Source organism: Protopterus annectens, chromosome 12.part0 (genome assembly GCF_019279795.1).
Source record: "Protopterus annectens isolate FY-2018-M chromosome 12.part0, PAN1.0, whole genome shotgun sequence".
In the NCBI taxonomy this organism is placed as follows: Eukaryota; Metazoa; Chordata; order Ceratodontiformes; family Protopteridae; genus Protopterus; species Protopterus annectens.
The window spans coordinates 379,896,635-379,915,514 of NC_056746.1; the positions used below are offsets into that span (position 1 = coordinate 379,896,635).

Here is an 18,880-nt window from a genome sequence, read left to right on the forward strand (position 1 = left end):
AAGTGTGTGTTTGTGTGTGTGAGTGCGTACAGTGTTAAGAGCTAATGCAGACTCTGGCTTTTAAAGAGCCATTTCACATCTTTAAGAGCCAGTTTTCACTGCCTAGGTATTGTCCATACTTATCTATCCTGCGTCTCTCTCATGTTTAGATGGCATGGCATCGTATCCCCACTGTCACTTTTTGTCTTGGTGGTGGTGGTGCACCTGCAAAGCAGCTGTGCTTATCTTTTTAGTTTTGAGCCTGACTGAGCTGCATGATTCAACCAGTAACCAAGCATTTGTCAGCAAACAGAATTCTCAAGCTAAGCTGCAGGAATAGGACTAGATGGCCATCTTCTGTGTGAAATAATTTGATTCCTTAAATGAATCATCCTGAGATTCAAATATTAGATCACCTTTTATGTAGCCTCATTCCTTTGGACTGGTTAGATATAGGGTGACTTAACAAGGAGCACAAAGCTCTGCCAGTAGGGCCCTATACTCCAACAGGCCCACAGTCCCAGGAGGAGGATTGAACTGGTTCATGCACTGTATTTAGTATATTGTTTAGATAATTAGCATAAAATGGGAGTCATGCAATAAATTCTTGAGGTTTCCTTTTAAGCCCTGTGTTCCATTCCTGTTTTTACATCGTGTACAAAGCTAATACATTTTCAGTTTTGCAGTACCTTTCCTGTGTACTATTAAAGTGCATTAGGATTTCTGTTATTGTAGACCCTGATTGACATAAAAATGTTATTTTTGATTGTTTTCGGCACACCAAATTCTCTGCATCATAGATCTTAATGGCTTAAAGGATGGATCTTTCCTAAATTGTTTGGTTAGGAAAATAAGTTTGAATGCAAAAACTGTACCGACAGAATCCTGATTGTTGATTTAGTTTTCTTCTTGTGGTGAATCTTTGATTTTACAAGTGGAAACCATTTACTTTTTTTTTTCCCTGTCACTGTTCTGCTTTTCATCTTTGTTCTAGGAGATGGTTAGTGAAATGAAGGAGGACAGCAGTGCTGTTGACATGACTGAATTCTCTGATGAAATGTTATTAAACATTCTAAGGTTTGTCCCCATCACTGATCTGATCCTGAATGTTCGCTGGGTATGTAAGAAGTTTGCTATGCTGTGTGTGGACAAAAGCCTAACTTCTACAGTTGAGCTGAAGAATAACTATCAGGTAACTTTATAATTGGAGTGAATATAGCAAAAGTGTATTATGTTTGCGTATTTCAATACTAATACCAGAAACAGGTTCACCATGTATAGTAGATGCAGATTGCCAGCACAAAGTTTATGTAGCATCGCAAGTGAAATACCATTGTTATTTAAATGTTTAGTGACTGGTCCTGATTTTTCTCAGTAGTGAGATAAGAATTTAATCACAGCTGCTGAAATAACTAGTTTTACAGTATTTTTTTTTTTATTTTAAAGCTTAGCATGAAACAGATTTAACAAAAAATTATCTTACTCAGGACTCGAGTGGGATGATTGTACTAGCTAGATATTACACTGTAGCTTTCCACTGAAATGAATGAGAAGCTAAACCTGGAAGTGATATTGCTATACATTAGCATGAATTTTCATCTGCACCCTATTACTGTGTCCCCTAAGCACTTGAGATTGGTTTCTATCAGCCAGTCTCAGTACTTTTCTGGGAGTCTCCTAATCATTATGTAGAAACTGCTGGGAGGAACAGTGTCAGTGGCACAACAGGTAGCACACTTGCCTTTGGTGGATAGCTCAGGTAGATGTAAAAGATCCCACTGCACCTATCAAAGAGAGTAGGGAGTTATGTGCAACTATTTACAGTATAATTGTATATAATGTATTTTATTCATTTTTATGTACTTTTTATTATTGATCCTCTGTCATTAATTAATGATGCCATTGTGGAGCTTTTCTCCCCCGGCCTCCACTGAAAAAGGGTTTTCGCTCAGTCGGACACTCCCGGTCAACAAATGTCAAATAAACAAGTAATATTTACAAAACGCTTACATTTCATTCTATATTCCTTCATCACTACTAAATATTTACATTCATACAGACCCCCAATGTTTTCTCCATAACCACCACTTTTCCTTATTACATTTGTAAGATCCATTTTCCATTGAACATGACTTCATTTAATTGTTCATTCCAAATTGTCCATATAATACCAAATATTTTTTATCCAAATTGTTGACGTATTCTTTAATATGCTGTCCATAAAAAACATACTCAATTATGTCCATATTTTCTTGCTTATAACGTGGCAATTCTTTAACTATTTTACTTTCATTTTTTCCCATACTTTTTCTAACTATTTTACATGTCAAAACAGGTTCTACTTCCTCACGATATTGACAAATTCTTTCATTGACTTTTTTATAAGACATATTGCCCTTGACTGGTAACTTAATGTGTAATCTCCATAAGAAATCTTAATGTACAACATTTTTCATAAACAGTCTTTTCATCAATTATTTCTATCCTTAATTTCCACAATTTTGTATTTTCTTGAGCCATTCTTGTTTCTTCATTTTATCAATTATTTCTCTCCTTTATTTATTTTAATTAAACTCATTCTTATTTATATTTTGTCTTTAAATGTATATATCACCAACTTATTCTGTTTTCCATGTATCCATTTTAAGACCTTATATAAATTTAAAAATGTTCCATATACTATCAGATTCAGTAAACTCAGCCCCCTTTCTCCTTTTCCATGTACAAAACTCCCGTTTTGACTGGATTTAATCTAGAGCACCAGATAAATTGAAAAAGAATTTCAATAAACTTTTTTCATATCTCTTGGAAGCATGTACACAGTAGCTAAATATGATAATTTTCCCAAACATATTATATTTATCAAGTATACTTTTTTATTTAATGACAGTTTTATACCTACTCCACATAATGGTGAGTCCCTTTAAATCTCTCAACATTTTCTCCCATCGTTCCTTTATTACATCATACTCTTCAAATTCAATTATCAACACCGATATCTTTTTCCCAAATGGTATCCCTTCCAATTGTTTATCACCTTCTAAGCCCTTACATTTTTTCCTTATTAAAGCTTAATCCAACTTCTTTTAGTCTATTATAGGGCAAATATCTATCCCAACAGAGTGCTGCCCCCCTGACATCTCAGATGCTCAGGTAAGAGCCGCCCTCTCCAAAGCAAAAAACACAGCATCAATGGGACCAGATGGTGTCCCGGGCTGCGTCCTACATGAACTCCAAGAAGAGCTAAACCCAAACATAAAACTACTGTTCAATCTTAACCTTACTACAGGATATGTACCCAAAGAGTGGCGTACAGCAACAGTGGTCCCTCTCCACAAAGGTGGTGCCTCAACGGATCCTGGTAACTATCGCCCCATAAGCCTGACTAGCTTGGTCTGCAAAGCTATGGAAAGGATCATCATGGACCTCATAAATAAAGATATTGGGGACCTACAGACACTGGATCCTACCCAGTTTGGCTTTGTTAAGGGCAGATCCTGCCTCTTAAACCTGGTCGATTTCTTTGAAACAGTCACCAAGGCCATTGGCGAGGGAAGGTGGCCCACACAGCCTACCTGGACCTCGCAAAAGCCTTCGATACAATACCCCACTCGGGCATTATAGATAAGCTCACCAGCTTAAATATAAACCCTATGTCACTAGATGGGTTGCAAACTGGCTCAAGGACAGAACCCACATGGTTAGAATTGCTGGAGCCATGTCAGACTCCAAACCAGTTACAAGTGGCCTCCCACAAGGCTCAGTCCTGGGACCTCTCTTGTTCGGTATATATTTCTCGGCGGTACAGGCCAACACGGAAGGACTGTGGCTGACCAAGTTCGCAGATGACTGCAAACTGGGCACCATAATCAACTCTCCAGCCGACACAAGCATCCTCCAAAAGGGCCTCATAGAAACAGACAACTGGTGCCAGAGCCATGGCCTCAAGCTAAACGCCAAAACGTGTATAGTCATCCCCTTTGGCAAAAACAAAGTGCCCACAAATTACCACATAGGTGGTAATCCATTAAGTACAGAAGAAGTCATTAGGGACCTGGGGACCCAAGTTGATAGCAATCTCTCATTTGACAACCACGTGGCCAAAGTGGTTAGAAAAACATTTTATATAGCCCACCTAATCATGAAGGGATTCACATCTAGATCAGGGAGGTCATCGTGCCTCTTTACTCATCCCTCATCAGGCCCATAATTGAGTACAATGCCCTTTTGGGATGTACCTTACCAGACACCTGCAGCAACTGGAAAGACCCCAAAAGTACCTCACCAAGAGGATCAAAGGGCTCAAACAGATGCCATATGCTGCCCGGTTAAAGAAACTCCAGCTCTACTCAGTGGCATACCGCCTGCTCAGAGGCGATCTGTGCCTGACGTATAAAGCCATGTCCAACCCGGAATTAATGGACATGCTGCACCTCAGAAAATCCAAATCCCATCGAGCTACGCTCGAGACTTGAACCTCAGCACTGAAATAAATAGGACATGCTGGAGGGACAGATTCATAACCCAGAGGCTCCCTTCACTCTGGAATAAAATCCCAGTCTAAGTTAGGCAGAGTCCCACATTGACTCTCTTCAAGAGGAATCTTGATGAGTGGATGGGAGATCGTAGGTTTACCCCGGCTATCACTTCTGTGCCATTGTTAGACAGAGGCACAGTATACTAACCTCAAAAAAGGCATAGCAAAATTAATTTAAAATGGGTGGCAAAAGCCAAACACACTCTGGCTAGGCTTATAAATGCCCTAGGGCAGATAGCCTAGTATGAACCTATGAACCTGTTATATAAATTCCTACTTTTTTCATGTGTTCTTCGCTTTTTGCTGTTAATATTATATCATTGGCATAAGACATAATAGAATATTTCACTCCCGTTTCTTGTATATTTTTCCTGTTCTTCATTTAGTCCTTTTATCACACTGTTCATAACCAATATATATAAAATAGTACTCATTGGACATCCCTGTTTTACACCTCTTCTCATCTTTGTGTCTTCACTTAACCAACCATTTACTTGAACTTTAATTTTAATATTTTTATATACTGATTCACATCACTTTCGTAATCATTATACTAAAATTGTATTCTGTCATTTGCCATAAAATATCATGATTTGAGTCAAATGCTTTGTTTATATCAGCCACTTTTAATTTTTCTGTTTATCCTTTCTTAATATCGTCTACTATTTCCCTAATTATTAAAATATACTTCTTGAATTCCTTTTCCTCTAACCCCATAATCATCATCTTCTATTGTACGATTTAACTTATTTTCTAATCTTTTCTGTATTATTTTCATAGATAATTTATAATCACAATTGTTCAAAATTATAGTCTTCCAATTTTTACTTTTATTGTTTTCTCCTTTTTTTCATATAAATCTCATCACACCCTCACATATTTCTTCATAATTAATGCCATCATTTAAACACTCATTGAATACTTTTATTAATATTTATTTTTGCCATTGTTAATTTCTCCTATATTAGATACCGTGTACCATCCAGTCCAACTGCTGTATCCACATTTATACTCTTATTGCAATGTCCATCTCTGCTATTGTAATTTTATGTTTCAATTCTTTATTTATCTCTTATAAAAACTCGTTTACCCTCCACAAACTTTTTCTTTTTATTCCTTTTTTCTTGCCATCTCTTCCACATACATAACTACAATATCCATTATATTTGCCCTTTTTTCAAATTTTCCATTATTGTTTTTCATTTTTCTCATTATACCACTCTTATTTTACTTTAGTACTTAAATATGGTGATACTTCTGGGTTCCTACTGGAACATCGAATATTCAATCGTTTGAATCACTAAAGGTCAACCATTAATGATCGGATGATTAAATATTCAAATGTTCATAAAAAATGATTAAAAAAAAAAAAAGAAAAAGTGAAGGGTGTAGGCAGGGGGGCAAGCCCCCCTGCAAACCCCACATCCCCCGCTACTTAAATATACCAACTCTGAGATCGCGTTACAGCATAGGAAAGGGAAACCTTCCCTTTCCTGCCCTTAACTCCATTAAAGTGCAATCTCGGAGATGGTATATTTAAGTAGGGGGGGGTGGGGTGGTGGCGCAGCCCCCATGTGGGGGGTGCAGGGGGGCTTGCCCCCCTACTCACAGCAGTTACTTTTGTTTGTTTTTTTTTTTAATTACATTTTCAAAGTTTTAGTACTTTAGTCATATGGTGTCAACCATATGGTATTCGAAGTACTGAAACTTCGATAATGTAATATGTAATCAATATGTCTTCCTTCTTTCCCTGTAAAATGTTTTTGTGTGTATAATAAATCTTTAATTTTTTCTTGATTTTTTTTTTTTTTTTATACATCTCTTCTCGTCTTATAAATAATCTGTTTCATTCTCTCAAGACTCTTTAAAACAGTCTGAATTTCTCTGTATTCCTTTTTATCTTGTCTTCTTTTATTCTACCATGTGAAATACATTTTCTTGTTTATCTCTTTAAATGCTGTCCACCATTTTGACCAATTCTTATAAAAAATTCTCATTGTTAAATGATCCTTCCATAATATTATTATATTTTCTTGATTGTTCTTATTACATTCTTTTTCATTAATGATCTTAAACTCTTTCCCTAAAGCGCTAAAGGCGGAGGAGTGTCCATATTCACCAAGGATATTCACACCTCCAGGCTAGTTGCCCAACACAATACATCTGAAATTCTAAAGGTGCAACTAACACTAGGTGAGACTGCAATCCAAATTGTAGCTTGCTACAGATTCCCCACCATGCCCCAATATTCTCACTATACCTTTCTAAACATACTAGATACTATTAAGATACAACCAAACACCCTAATACTGGGTGATTTCAACTACCCTGCCATTAATTGGGAAAACAAACACCTTTGCCCAACGGTTCTTGGAATTCATAAATTCCAACTCCCTAGACCAACTAATCCATAGTACCACCAGGGGTTCAAATATCCTAGACCTGGTCATTACCAAAATGGGAGATCGATGCTCCACACCAGTGGTCACCCCCTCGTTGGTCAGGTCTGACCACAAGCTAATCACCCTTGATGTCCATATCCCACCCCCCAGTAGGGAAACCTCCATAAAAAACTTCTCCAAAGCCAACTTCATGCTACTCAAGTCAGAAGTGACAAACTTCATGACACCCATGCAGATGGGAACTGGAAGTTCAACCGCTTAATCCTACACTAAGGCACTGTATGAGCACATCCACTCGTACATGAATCATGCCATTCCAAACAGAACCAAGACTGTCTTCTCCAAAAAAAGGAACCCAATCTGGTGGTCCTCTACCATAAACAAACTATACAACAGAAGGAAGAAATTGTTGCAGAAAAGAGGAAAATCCCAGGATGCAAAAAGCTCCCTTACCAGCCTCAGTAAGAAGCTGAGAATCCCTCATGAAATCCTCCAAAGCTAGTCATGAAAATAAAATTGCCAAAGATTCCAAGGACAGCCACAAGGCATTTTATAGTTTTGTCAAAAACCTAAATGGCAATGCTCAAATATGCTCTGAGCTACAACAGAATGGCATTAAATATACTGATCCCAAGGATATTTCCAGTATCCTGGCAGATCGATTTAATGCAAACATCACCCCCTCTCACCCCCTATAGGGCCCATCTCAATACCAAAAGATTGCCAAATTCCTGTACTCACGGCCACACAGGTAAAAAATGCACTCCCCAAAGCTAAGAATACAGCATCCATGGGACCAGACGACATCCCGGGCTGTGTATTACATGAACTACAAAATGAACTGGCACCTCACCTAACTGTCTATGTTTAATCATAGCCTCACCTCAGGCTTCATGCCCAATGAGTGGTGCACAGCTACAGTTATCCCACTCCACAAGGGGGGGATCCACCTTGGATCCCGGGAACTATCATCCCATCAGTCTGATGAGCCTGATCTGCAAAGCCATGGAACGCATTATCATGGAACTTATAAACAAAGACATCGGCAACCTTCAAACACTGGACCCCACACAGTTTGGTTTTGTAAAGGGCCAATCTTGTCTCCTCAACCTGATTGACTTCTTTGAGTCAGTCTCCAGAGCCGTCGATGAGGGTAAGGTGGTCCACACAGCCTATCTGGACCTCACCAAGGCCTTTAACACCATCCCCCACTCTGGAATCATAGATAAACTTACTAAGCTGGGCTTTAATCCCTACGTCACTCGGTGGGTTGCCAACTGGCTTACCGACAGAACCCACACTGTAAAAGTAGCCGACTCAAAATCCAGCTCCAGACAAGTGACAAGCAGAATACCTCAGGGTTCAGTCCTGGGACAGCTCTTGTTTGGCATCTACTTCTCTGAAGTACAGGCCAGCACTAATGTACTCTGGCTAACAAAGTTCGCAGATGACTGCAAACTGGGAGCTATTATTGAATCCCTAAATGATTTGGATATTCTACAAAAGGGCCTTACAGAAACAGATGCTTGGTGCCAGAGCCATGGGCTCAAGCTCAATGCCAAGAAATGTATAGTTATCCCCTTTGGGGAAAAAACATGTACCCATGAATTAGCACATACGTGGCAGTACGCTAAACACCAAAAGTGTGATAAGGGACTTAAGGACACAGGTGGACAGTGGTCTCACTTTCGATAACCACATAGCCACAACAGCCCTTCTATATATGGCACACCTCATCACTAAGGGCTTTTCATCCAGAAAAAAGGAGGCCATTGTCCCAATGTAGTCATCCCTCATTAGAGGGTACAATGCCCAGTTTGGTATGTACCTCACAAGACATTTGCAACAACTGGAAAGGCCACATAAATACCTCACTAAAGGAATCACAGGCCTAAAGCAGATGCCCAATGCTGACCGTCTAAAAAAAACTTCAGCTATACTCTGTCACATATCGCCTACTCAGAGGTGATCTCTGCTTAACATACAAGGCCATGTCAAACCCAGTGCTGTTGGACATGGTCCACGTAAAGAAACCCCAATCCCTCAGAGCCACATGCTCCAGGGATCTAAACCTGGTCATCACAATAAATAAAACATGCTGGAGGGATAGGTTCCTGACCCGGAAACTCCCCATACTCTGGAATAGACTGCCCATACATGTCAAGCTGAGTGCCTCTTTGGCCCTCTTCAAAAGGAACCTTGAGGATTGGATGGGAGATAGGAAATTCACCCCGGGGATCACGTCAGTTGCCCTGCTAGACGGAACTAAGGGAAATAAATATTCTGGGAAGAAATAGCCAGGGAATTGTTATGGCTAGGCTTGTATAGGCCCTAGGGCTGATAGCCTAGTACCAACCTATGAACCTATTTTAACATATTTTTTTATTCTCATCTATTTCAATCCATATTGCTAAATGGTCCAAAACCCCATTTCTACTACTTATTTTTCTGTTACAGTTTTCATAGTTTTAGATAAAAGAAAATCTATTTCTGTTTGAAATTTCCCTCTCTGATATATATTCTTACTTAGATTCCATAATTCTGAATTTCCACATTTTTTGCAATCCATTACCTTCTTAACTATTCTATATTTTTGCTTTTTACGTCATAAATCACAATTAAAAACTCATGTTATTATATCTATATTTACTATAACGTAATGTAATATATCTAGAAATTTCTCCCTATTTTATATAGCACATATGCATATTTTGCTGTTAATTTATATACTTTCCCTTCCCATCTACAGTCCACTACTATCAGTCTTCCTAATATAACTAATGTATAATGCAAAATGTTTATTCCTTTTCTGTACGATATAACAATCCCTTAACAATTTTCATTTCCCAAATTCCATATTATACCACTTGGCCATAATGTTTGTTTTCATTCTCCTTTATTTAAAACTCTAATATTTTCTAATACTATCAAATCTACATTATACTTATTATATTATTCTGTTGCTTCAATTTTTCTGACTATATTCTTAATACTGTTAACATTAATAGACAGAATTCAAAAATTATATGCCATATTTTTTAATCTACATTAAATTGTTTTGGTTATCCATTTCCTTTCTTTTTAACTTTCATTCCTAATTCCTGAAATCGTCTTTAACCCTTTTCCCAACTAAACTTTTCTTTTTAACTCCTTTCCAATTTATGTCCTCTTAATCACTGACTACTCTTCCACATTACCTTTCCCCTTCCCCTTTATGTGTATTATCTATGCTCTCCTGGATTTATATCACTGCTTTCCCTTTTTCTTTCTGTTGTTCTTGCTGTAATATTTCTTTTTCATTTACATTTTGTTATTCAACATCAAATTTTAATCTCCTCACCTTCTCACAAACCATCCATATATATCCTGTTTGCTTACACTTGTAACGCTCATTTTTTAATAATTTTTAGCATCATGACCAGTTTCCCCTACATAAATGACCTATTTTTTTCACAGTTATTTACAAAGTGTCCTTCCTTTCCACAGAAAAAAATGTTCTCAGTTGTCCCAATGCTTAATAATAGCTCTGTCCATCAACATTAATCATACTTGGAATATGTACAGTTTTACCATTCTCAAAATCACATTACAGTCCCAAAATCCTGTCCAAAGTCCTCTGTTATCAGTATCTTTTGAAATGTCCTTCACTTCATTGCAGATGTTCTTTAATAAATATTTTTGCAGTCTCTCGTAGTTTCTGTTCAGAATTATATTTAACTTTTTTCTGCATTTCTCAGAAGAAAGTCTTTACAATGTATTTACTTCATGGATATATATTTTTCTCTCTCTCTCCACACTCTTTCAAAAAGTTTCTGTAGTCTCAGCAGTCTCAAAGAAAATATCACAATAAGTCTCTTTTTAATTAAAGTAAAAGTTCTTAACTTCTGTGCCTTTACACCTAAGGGCACATCTATCTTGTCCCAAATTTCACACCTATCCATTTCTACCTTTTCTTTACTTTGGATTCTTACTACATATGTCTTCTTTTCTGACTCTTCCATCTTCTTTTTCTCCCTTCTGCTTCCTTTTGTATTCCTACTGACTCTGCAAATGATTTATTTTGCTGCTCTTCTACTCTATTTAATTTTATTGTTTCGTCCCACGATACTTCTTTTCCCACCTCTGGTTCACTTTATTCTAATAAGTTCTCCAGTATATCATCCTGCAACCCTATCGACTGGAGGCTTGTAATTATTTCTTTCACTCCTTTTGACTCTTCGAAAAGCTCTCACTGAAAGATTTCTTCTGAATCCTCTATCCAATCTCTTTTTCTTTCCTCTTTAATGACTCTCCTTCTACAGCAGTAAACATCTCTACAGAGTCAGAATCCACCTCGACTCCATTTTCTTCAGATCCCATTTTTGCATGTTGTTCTCCCAGCTACCACTGCGCTAGGAGTGGAATGGACACTTCACACTCAATGGAAGCACACACCTCAAGTGTTGTAGTGAGTAGGGAAGTACCCCACTGCCCTTGCCAAAATTTCCCTTAGTAGTATAAGTACTACGTTGGGTCTCTCCTGAAAAGAGGCTACTAGCTTAGTAGGATTAACCTGGTCAACAAAGGATAAATAAATAAAAATAAAACAGATGTGTTGATATTGGATTGCTTATTGTCTCAGTCTTGCTGACATTGCTGCTGTAGAAGCTGTTAAGGACTGGAGTTAGACACCTCCTGTTCAACTGCTGAGTTGTCCTCTTCGGGCAAGGAAGGCCACTCTTGTCAGTTTTGGAGGAGGAAGCATATGATACTTTACCGTGAAGTTGACCTAAGGTGTCTGATTCCTGGGCATAAGTCCCATCTTTGGCTTAATCTTTTTCTGGGAAATCTTGTCAGAAGAGAAAGCGGAAAGTTAGGCATATGTCTTCTGTTTCACATTTTGTACCTTTAATTAATTAACTTCTGATTTCTCACTGAGTTTTAAAAGATAATTATTTCCCTCTTTTTTCAGATACTGACTCCCAGTGTGAAGGACAGGAATTAGACTGGGATTGTTTTTATTCAATGCTTATGCCACATGAAGGGGAATTTGATTCTGAAGAAAGTTTTTACTCAACTTACTCTCATACAGTGTTATCTTTTCCTGAAACTGTAGTCAGAATGAAAGAATTGTTTCATTCAGAGGAAAGAGAAATGCTAGTTATCCCAGAAGAAATATTGTAACTTATTGCAGCTGGATTTTCCTCAGTCTGCAGCTGTTCCTCCCGTCTTACAAGCATCTGAGGAGATTTTCTTGACAGCCTGTAGCATGCCTGACAGTCAACTTCCTGCTCTTAAGAGTCTGAATTATAAAGCTCCCTTGTATTGACATATTGATTTTGTAATCCCAAGTCAGACCCTGCAGTCATTTATCTGGCAAAACCATCTGTCACCAAGAGTAATGTGAATGCTAACCCTATTCCAAAGATGGAAAAGCATATAATAGATTTGAGAATAATGTGTATTCTTCTCTTACTTAAGCCGTTGGAATTCTAAATTGTCAGATTCGCATGTCAGAAATATCTGAGTGCTTCTTTTGAAAAAAAATGAGGAAGTTAAGTGCTAATCACAAACCTTTCTGAATTCATTAATGGCTTCTGTTTCACAGGTGACCAAACACACACTGAAAATGTTCTTGTGACTCTGCTGATGCTGGATCAGTGATGAGAAGGTTTGCTTGGTTGTAGTCGCAAAATTTATCAGGGAAAAAGAAACTCTGAAATCTTGAATTCTTCACTTGATAGGGAGGTATTGGTTAGCATCTCTTGCTAAGGTTTATAAAACGTTTGATTCAGGAGAAGTTAATTCAGGGAGTCACGTAGATTTTTCAATGCTCCTTTCCAAAGTTTAATAGGACTCTTTGTTCCATTTCAGGGTGTGTGTGTGTGTGTGTGTGTGTGTGTGTGTGTGTGTGTGTGTGTGTGTGTGTGTGTGTGTGTTGGCGTATGTGTGTGCGGGCATGTGTGTATGTGGGCATGTGTGTGTTTATAACAGCAAAGTAAAAGCAAACAAGATTTCAAAAAGCAGTGACAAGGAGGCTCAAAAAAGGAGGTGAAGCCTCCCAGAGCTAATAGCAGTCCATAAAGGCATGCCATCTGTATGCAGTTTAATGTTTTTTTCCCCTTCACACCTTGGCAACCCATTAACTCTTGTATAACATTTAGATCTTCATTTCCTCATTGGCATCCGATAACCTTGGAAAAATAGGTGCTGAGAATCATTCAGCAAGATTACAGTTGGCAGTGGGAGCTCCTTCCTCCTTTCCTCAAACCAAACTTCTCTGTTTCCTCCAGTCATGGAGCAAATGCTGTCACTGTGGGACCTAGAGCCATTTCCGCAGAACAAGCAGTTAAAGGATTTTATTTGGGAATCTTTCTGGTGCCAAAGGAAACTAGGAGCATGGAGACCAGTCCTAGACCTTTCTTTGCTGAACTTTCCCATCAAGGTTCAAGATGCTTTAGCCTTCAGTTTCTGTTACCACCCTCATTCCACCTCTCATTTTTTGGTACTGTAGATTGAAAAGATGCTAATTGTCACATCTCAGCACTCAAAGACTTCAGATTTTTTTTTTAAGATTTTTCTGTTTGACTTGTGTGTTCAGTTTTCTGTCTTACCCTTTGGACTGTGTCTACAGCTCCTAGAATGTTTACAAAGTGTCTGGCACCATTAATACCTTATTGCAGGTTGCAGGGCATTCACATATTTTCATATTTAAATGGTTGTCTTATATTTGGCGACTGTTTTACAAAATGTCAGGAATGTTTGCCCTGGGTAAAGGATCTCATTCTCAGTCTAGGGTTCCAGGTGAACATACAGAAATCTTCATTGATTTGTACTAGAAAGTTATGTATGGATACGTGGAAGAAAAATTAAGAACAGAATTAAGAACCAGGACCCTGTTAATGTCCAGCTGCCTTTGGTTTTACAGTATTCGTGTGAGTTATTATCCTTCGGCTTTTCTTACTCTTTCATCAAGATTCACTTATCGGCTACCTCTTCTTGTTTGCTCATTCTACTCTGCTTCAAGTTAGATAGTTTCTGAAAGGGGTTCTGTATGTCAGTCCTCCTAGAAAATAGGTGGCTCCTTCTTGGGATCTCAGTTTTGTCCTAGGGAAGCTTGCATTTATTTCCATTTGAGCTAGCTCATCAGGCTGAATTGAAGATGTTCATCGTGTTTCACTGTTGCAGTCATTACACTTGGGTTATCCTGCTGGCAGGCTACCCGCAGTCGGCCTGAATTCCAAAGTCTTGGTCTGGCGTCGGTTGCTGTTGCCTTTTCCCTGACGTCAGTGCGCCAGGAGTATAAAAGATGCAGCCAACGCCATTTTCTCCAGTCTTTCTTGCCGCGCTGTGCCCGAAGCAAAAGCAGTTCGCAAGTGCTGGTCGGCCGACTCCTGAGATTTTCAAAGACAAATTTCAGATCCAAAGTCTTCATTAAAGCTAAGTACCCCGTTGGGGAAACTTTTTTCTTGCTCCAGACCGATGTCAGAAAAAGTTAACAATTGTATTTCTTGTGGGAAGCAAATACCTCATAAGGATTTTCATTCTTACTGTATTCCTTGCCTAGGCCCTGATCACAACATTGCTAGCTGTCGGTTTTGCGCTAGATTTAACCAACGCACTATTATGCGTAGGTACGATTTTGCCTTTCATTATTTTGGCTGCAGATTCAATTATATAATGCCGTTAGAACAGCCGACAACCGGAGTTTACAAAAAGCGCAAGGAAAAAGAAAAGGACAGGCATCCGAGGTCCAAAACCGATGACGAGGCTACCGTTAAGCCAGTCGCCGGTTCGCTGGTTCTCAGTGAGGCACTTTTGCAGCCCCTGACACCTGCTGCCTCAGAGCCACAGGCCATTGCCAAGTCCCACGTGGAGCCAACTAGGCCTCTGGATACTCAAGGTATTGGACACTTGGAAGCTATCCCCTCAGATGGGTCTGGAGCCACTGAGCAGGCATCGGCTTCTGAGGGTGTTTTCAGACCTGCACAGTTATATGTTAAGCCAACCTCAGCTTCAAAGACAAAGACCAAAGCAGCTCTAAAGACAAAGAAACAAGTACAGCTTTCTCCTGGACAGACTTCCATGCCTAAAAAACAGATGCTCAAAATGGCCGAAGACCTAATTACCTTGATCAGGGGTTCCCATCCCCCTCCTGATAAGAGGCCTAGGCAAGAGACAGAATGTGAATCTTCTGATCAGGTTTCCATTTCCTCTGACTCCTCCTCTGAGCAGGAATACTCTCTTCCTCCCTATGAGGATTCTGATGCTGAAGAATCTATCCCTTCAGCCTCTCCTCCTGAGGATTATTCTTTTGGGGAAACCCTGCATACCATGAGGGAGCATTTCTACAGAGAGCCAAGACCACTCCGAATCAAAGAAAAGGCTTAGAGAGTTTATTTTACTACCACAGCACAGGCCTCTTGCTATCCCCCCCCCCTGTGTTAGACATTGTGGATGATGTATTTTTGCAGTCCAGCCTTTCTCCTGACTCTTTACCCCCTGCCCCTGTTAAACCAGACAGATACTACAGGGTTTTGGATTCACATAAATTTCTTTATAAAAATCCTGCTGTTGCTGACCCCAAAACCATTTCTCAGGGTCCCAAAGGGGTCAAGGCTTCCACTGCAAAAAACCCTATCCCCTCTGATAGGGATTCAAGGGCAGTAGACAGATGGGGGAAAAAGATTTACACTTCTGCTACTTTGGCTGTGAGGGCTTTAAACTGTCAATTTCATATGCTTAAATATCAGCAATATTTAATGTCACTGCTTAAACAGAAAATGTTGACTAATTCTGATTGTGCAGAAAATAAGGAAATGCAGGATTTATTGCATGCAACTGAACAAGTAGGAAAGCTACATTGCAATTTGGTTTTGATTCCCTGGAGGCCTCTTGCAGGGCCGCAGTTACGGGTTCTGTCATTAGGAGACATGCTTGGTTAAAGGAACAGAATCTGCCTGATCATATTAAAGCAAAATTATTAGATGCTCCATTACAGCATGATACTTTGTTTGGTGTTAAAGCAGAGTAGGTGTTGAAGAAAATGGAGGACAAAGCGAAATCTATACAAGCAGTAAAAGATTTCTTACATGTACAGCCACCCAGATTTAGCAGGAACTGGCCTACAAAAAATTGGTCCTTTCCAGTGTCAGACAGGCCACAAAGAGGCAGGTGCAGACACCCCAGAGGCAGATCCCAGCCCCAGGGCTCATACAGGCCTAAACAGTGGGGCGTTTCTACCTCCAAAAGCGGAGAAGACAAATCACAGCCATACAGGAAACAGTCCCAATGACTTCCCTCTGCCAGCACCAAGCACTTAACTTTTGACAGCCCCCTTAGGGGGAAAGCTAGCACTTTTTTTTCTCAGAATTGGCACAGGATCACCCAGGACAAATGGGTATTGAATATAGTGTCCCAGGGCTACAGGTTCCACTTTCACAACCTGCCAAGGGCATAAGGTATGCCAGACCTGCCACACAATCAATGGGCAGAGGCTCAAAAACAAGTTTCATCCCTCATGGACATGAGGGCCATTCAGCAAGTACCACAGCAAGAGCAGGGACAAGGATATTTTACTCAAGACATTTCTTGGTACCCAGAAAGGACAAAGCCTGGAGACCAATACTGGACCTGTCTATTCTAAATACTTTTCTGGACGTTCCAAAATTCAGAATGTTGACTCTGCAGCAGCTTCTGCCCATGCTGGGCAAGACGGCTTGGCTTGTAACTTTGGACCTAAAAGAGGCTTACCTGCATGTACCAGTCAGACAGTCTTGCAGAAGATACCTCAGATTCATAGCTGGCTCAATGCACTACCAATTCTCTGCACTGCCCTTTGGCTTATCTACTGCGCCCAGGGTCTTCACAAAATGCCTGGTTCCAGTAATTGCATTTTGCAGACAAAGAGGAATTCAAATATATCCTTACTTGGGACGACTGCCTTATTCAAGCAGAGAACAAGGACATTCTACTAAAACATCTGGCATTTGTAAAAAGATTATTAGTTTGCCTAGGGTACACAGTAAACGAAAAGAAATCAAAACTAGTACCCTCTCAAGAGATATTATTCCTGGGTGCAAGCTTAAATACAGCTGCCCAGATGGCTTCTCACGCCAGACAAACAAAGGCAACTGACCTCTTACTTCAAAATGTTGACAACAAAGACCCAGTTGACTGCAAGAAAAATTCTGCAGGTTTTGGGCCTCATGGCATCCTGCATTCTACTAATTCCATATGCCAGACTGCATATGAGGAAACTACAATGGTATCCAAACAGTGTTTGGACTCAACATTTCCACAGCCTGGAAACATTAATTACCCTCCTTCCTTGCCTGCAACAGGAGTTTCGATGGTGGGCGCTGGTCTGTCACCACAACAAGGGACAGCCATTCAGCCAACCCACAGCCAAACAGGCAATTACAACAGATGCATCAGATTATGCCTGGGGGGCCCACATGGCAGGAAAATGTATTCAGGGTGCATGGCCCACAAGCCAAAGGCATCTTCAATTCAATCAAAAAGAGATGTTGGCTGTTCAAAATGCCCTGACAGCTTTCAAGGATCTACTCCATCCAGGACAACTACTGATTAGGATGGACAATGCTACAGTCATGTGGTACACAAACAAGCAGGGAGGCACACATTCTTAGCCCCTCTGCAGACAAGCCATGACTTTGTGGGACACAGCATTGACTTATCAAGTACACCTCCAAGCACAATTCCTGCCAGGAAAGATAAATACTCTGGCAGACGAATTAAGCAGGAACCTCACGGATCCCCACAAGTGGAAACTGGATCCACAAGTCTACAGCATGATAACAAAGGAATGGGGATGCCCAGACATAGATCTATTTGTCTCCCCCCACAACTGCCAACTATAGAGATTCTGCACAAGGACTTATCACAAGCAAGCTTGGAAAGTGGATGCTCTATCATTCAGCTGGGAAACTATAACAGTTTATGCCTTTCCTCCTCTGCCTCTCCTCCCCAAGGTACTCCTAAAGGTCAGACAAGAGAAGCCAAAAATGATTCTAATTGCCCCAGACTGGCCCCGCCAGCACTGGTACCCAATCTTAAAGAGCTTGTCTCAAGGCCCAGCCTGGACATTACCTCTAATTCCTCACTTACTGACCCTACCTCTAATTCCTCACTTACTGACCCAACAAAACATCAGATCCTGCGCAGCCAACTCAGGACCCTAAATCTGGCAGCATGGCGGATAATGTAGTCATTCAGAACACACCTCTCTCTAAAGCAGTAATGGATGTTGTTTTGGAGGCCAGGAGGCCCAGTACCAGAAAACGTTATGCAGAAAAATGGAAGAGATTCTGTGTTTGGAACCAGGCACAAAGGATTGACACGTTTGTACCAAATATTCCTCAGATTTTGCAATACCTAACTGAGATGCTGGACAAAGGCCTATCCTTTTCATCAATTAAAATCCATGCCTCTGCCATTTCAGCTCATTACAATACGGAACCACCTATTTTTTCTCATCCATTGCTAAGGCAGTACCTCAGAGGGGCCAAAAATATAAGACCCCCAAGGAGAGCACCAATACCTGCATGGGACCTCAACTATGTCTTGGAAAAACTCACACTACCGCCTTTGAGCCAGCCAATACAGCTGAGATAAAATTTTTATCATGGAAAACAACTCTCCTCCTAGCAATAACCTCTGCAAGACTAGTCTCAGAGTTACAGGCAGTCATGGCTGTGGAACATTTTATCATTTGCCATCCAGACGGGGTTTCTCTGAGTACGAACCTGACTTTTATGCCTAAGATAGTGTCCAGTGTGGCCCTTAAGCAAAATATTCATTTGTCTACCTTCTATCCAAACCCACAGAATAAGGGTGAGAGACTCCTACATTCTTTGGACATACACAGACAGCTACGCTTCTACTTGGACAGAACTAAAGCTTTCAGAAAGACTGAGCAACTCTTAGTGGCATGTGCTGCAGGATCACAAGGAAAAGCTAT

The 18,880-nt window shown here is 40.0% G+C and overlaps 1 protein-coding gene across 1 annotated transcript in view; it reads left to right on the forward strand.

Annotated features, from left to right (window-relative positions):
• Nucleotides 1-977: 977 nt before the first annotated feature.
• FBXL18 (F-box and leucine rich repeat protein 18) overlaps nucleotides 978-18,880 on the forward strand; it is a 908,463-nt gene continuing 890,560 nt past the window's right edge. The window contains exon 1 of the mRNA XM_044089478.1: nucleotides 978-1,171. Coding sequence (XP_043945413.1) covers nucleotides 989-1,171 — 183 coding nt within the window. The 5' untranslated portion in view covers nucleotides 978-988. The remainder of the gene's footprint in view (nucleotides 1,172-18,880) is intronic.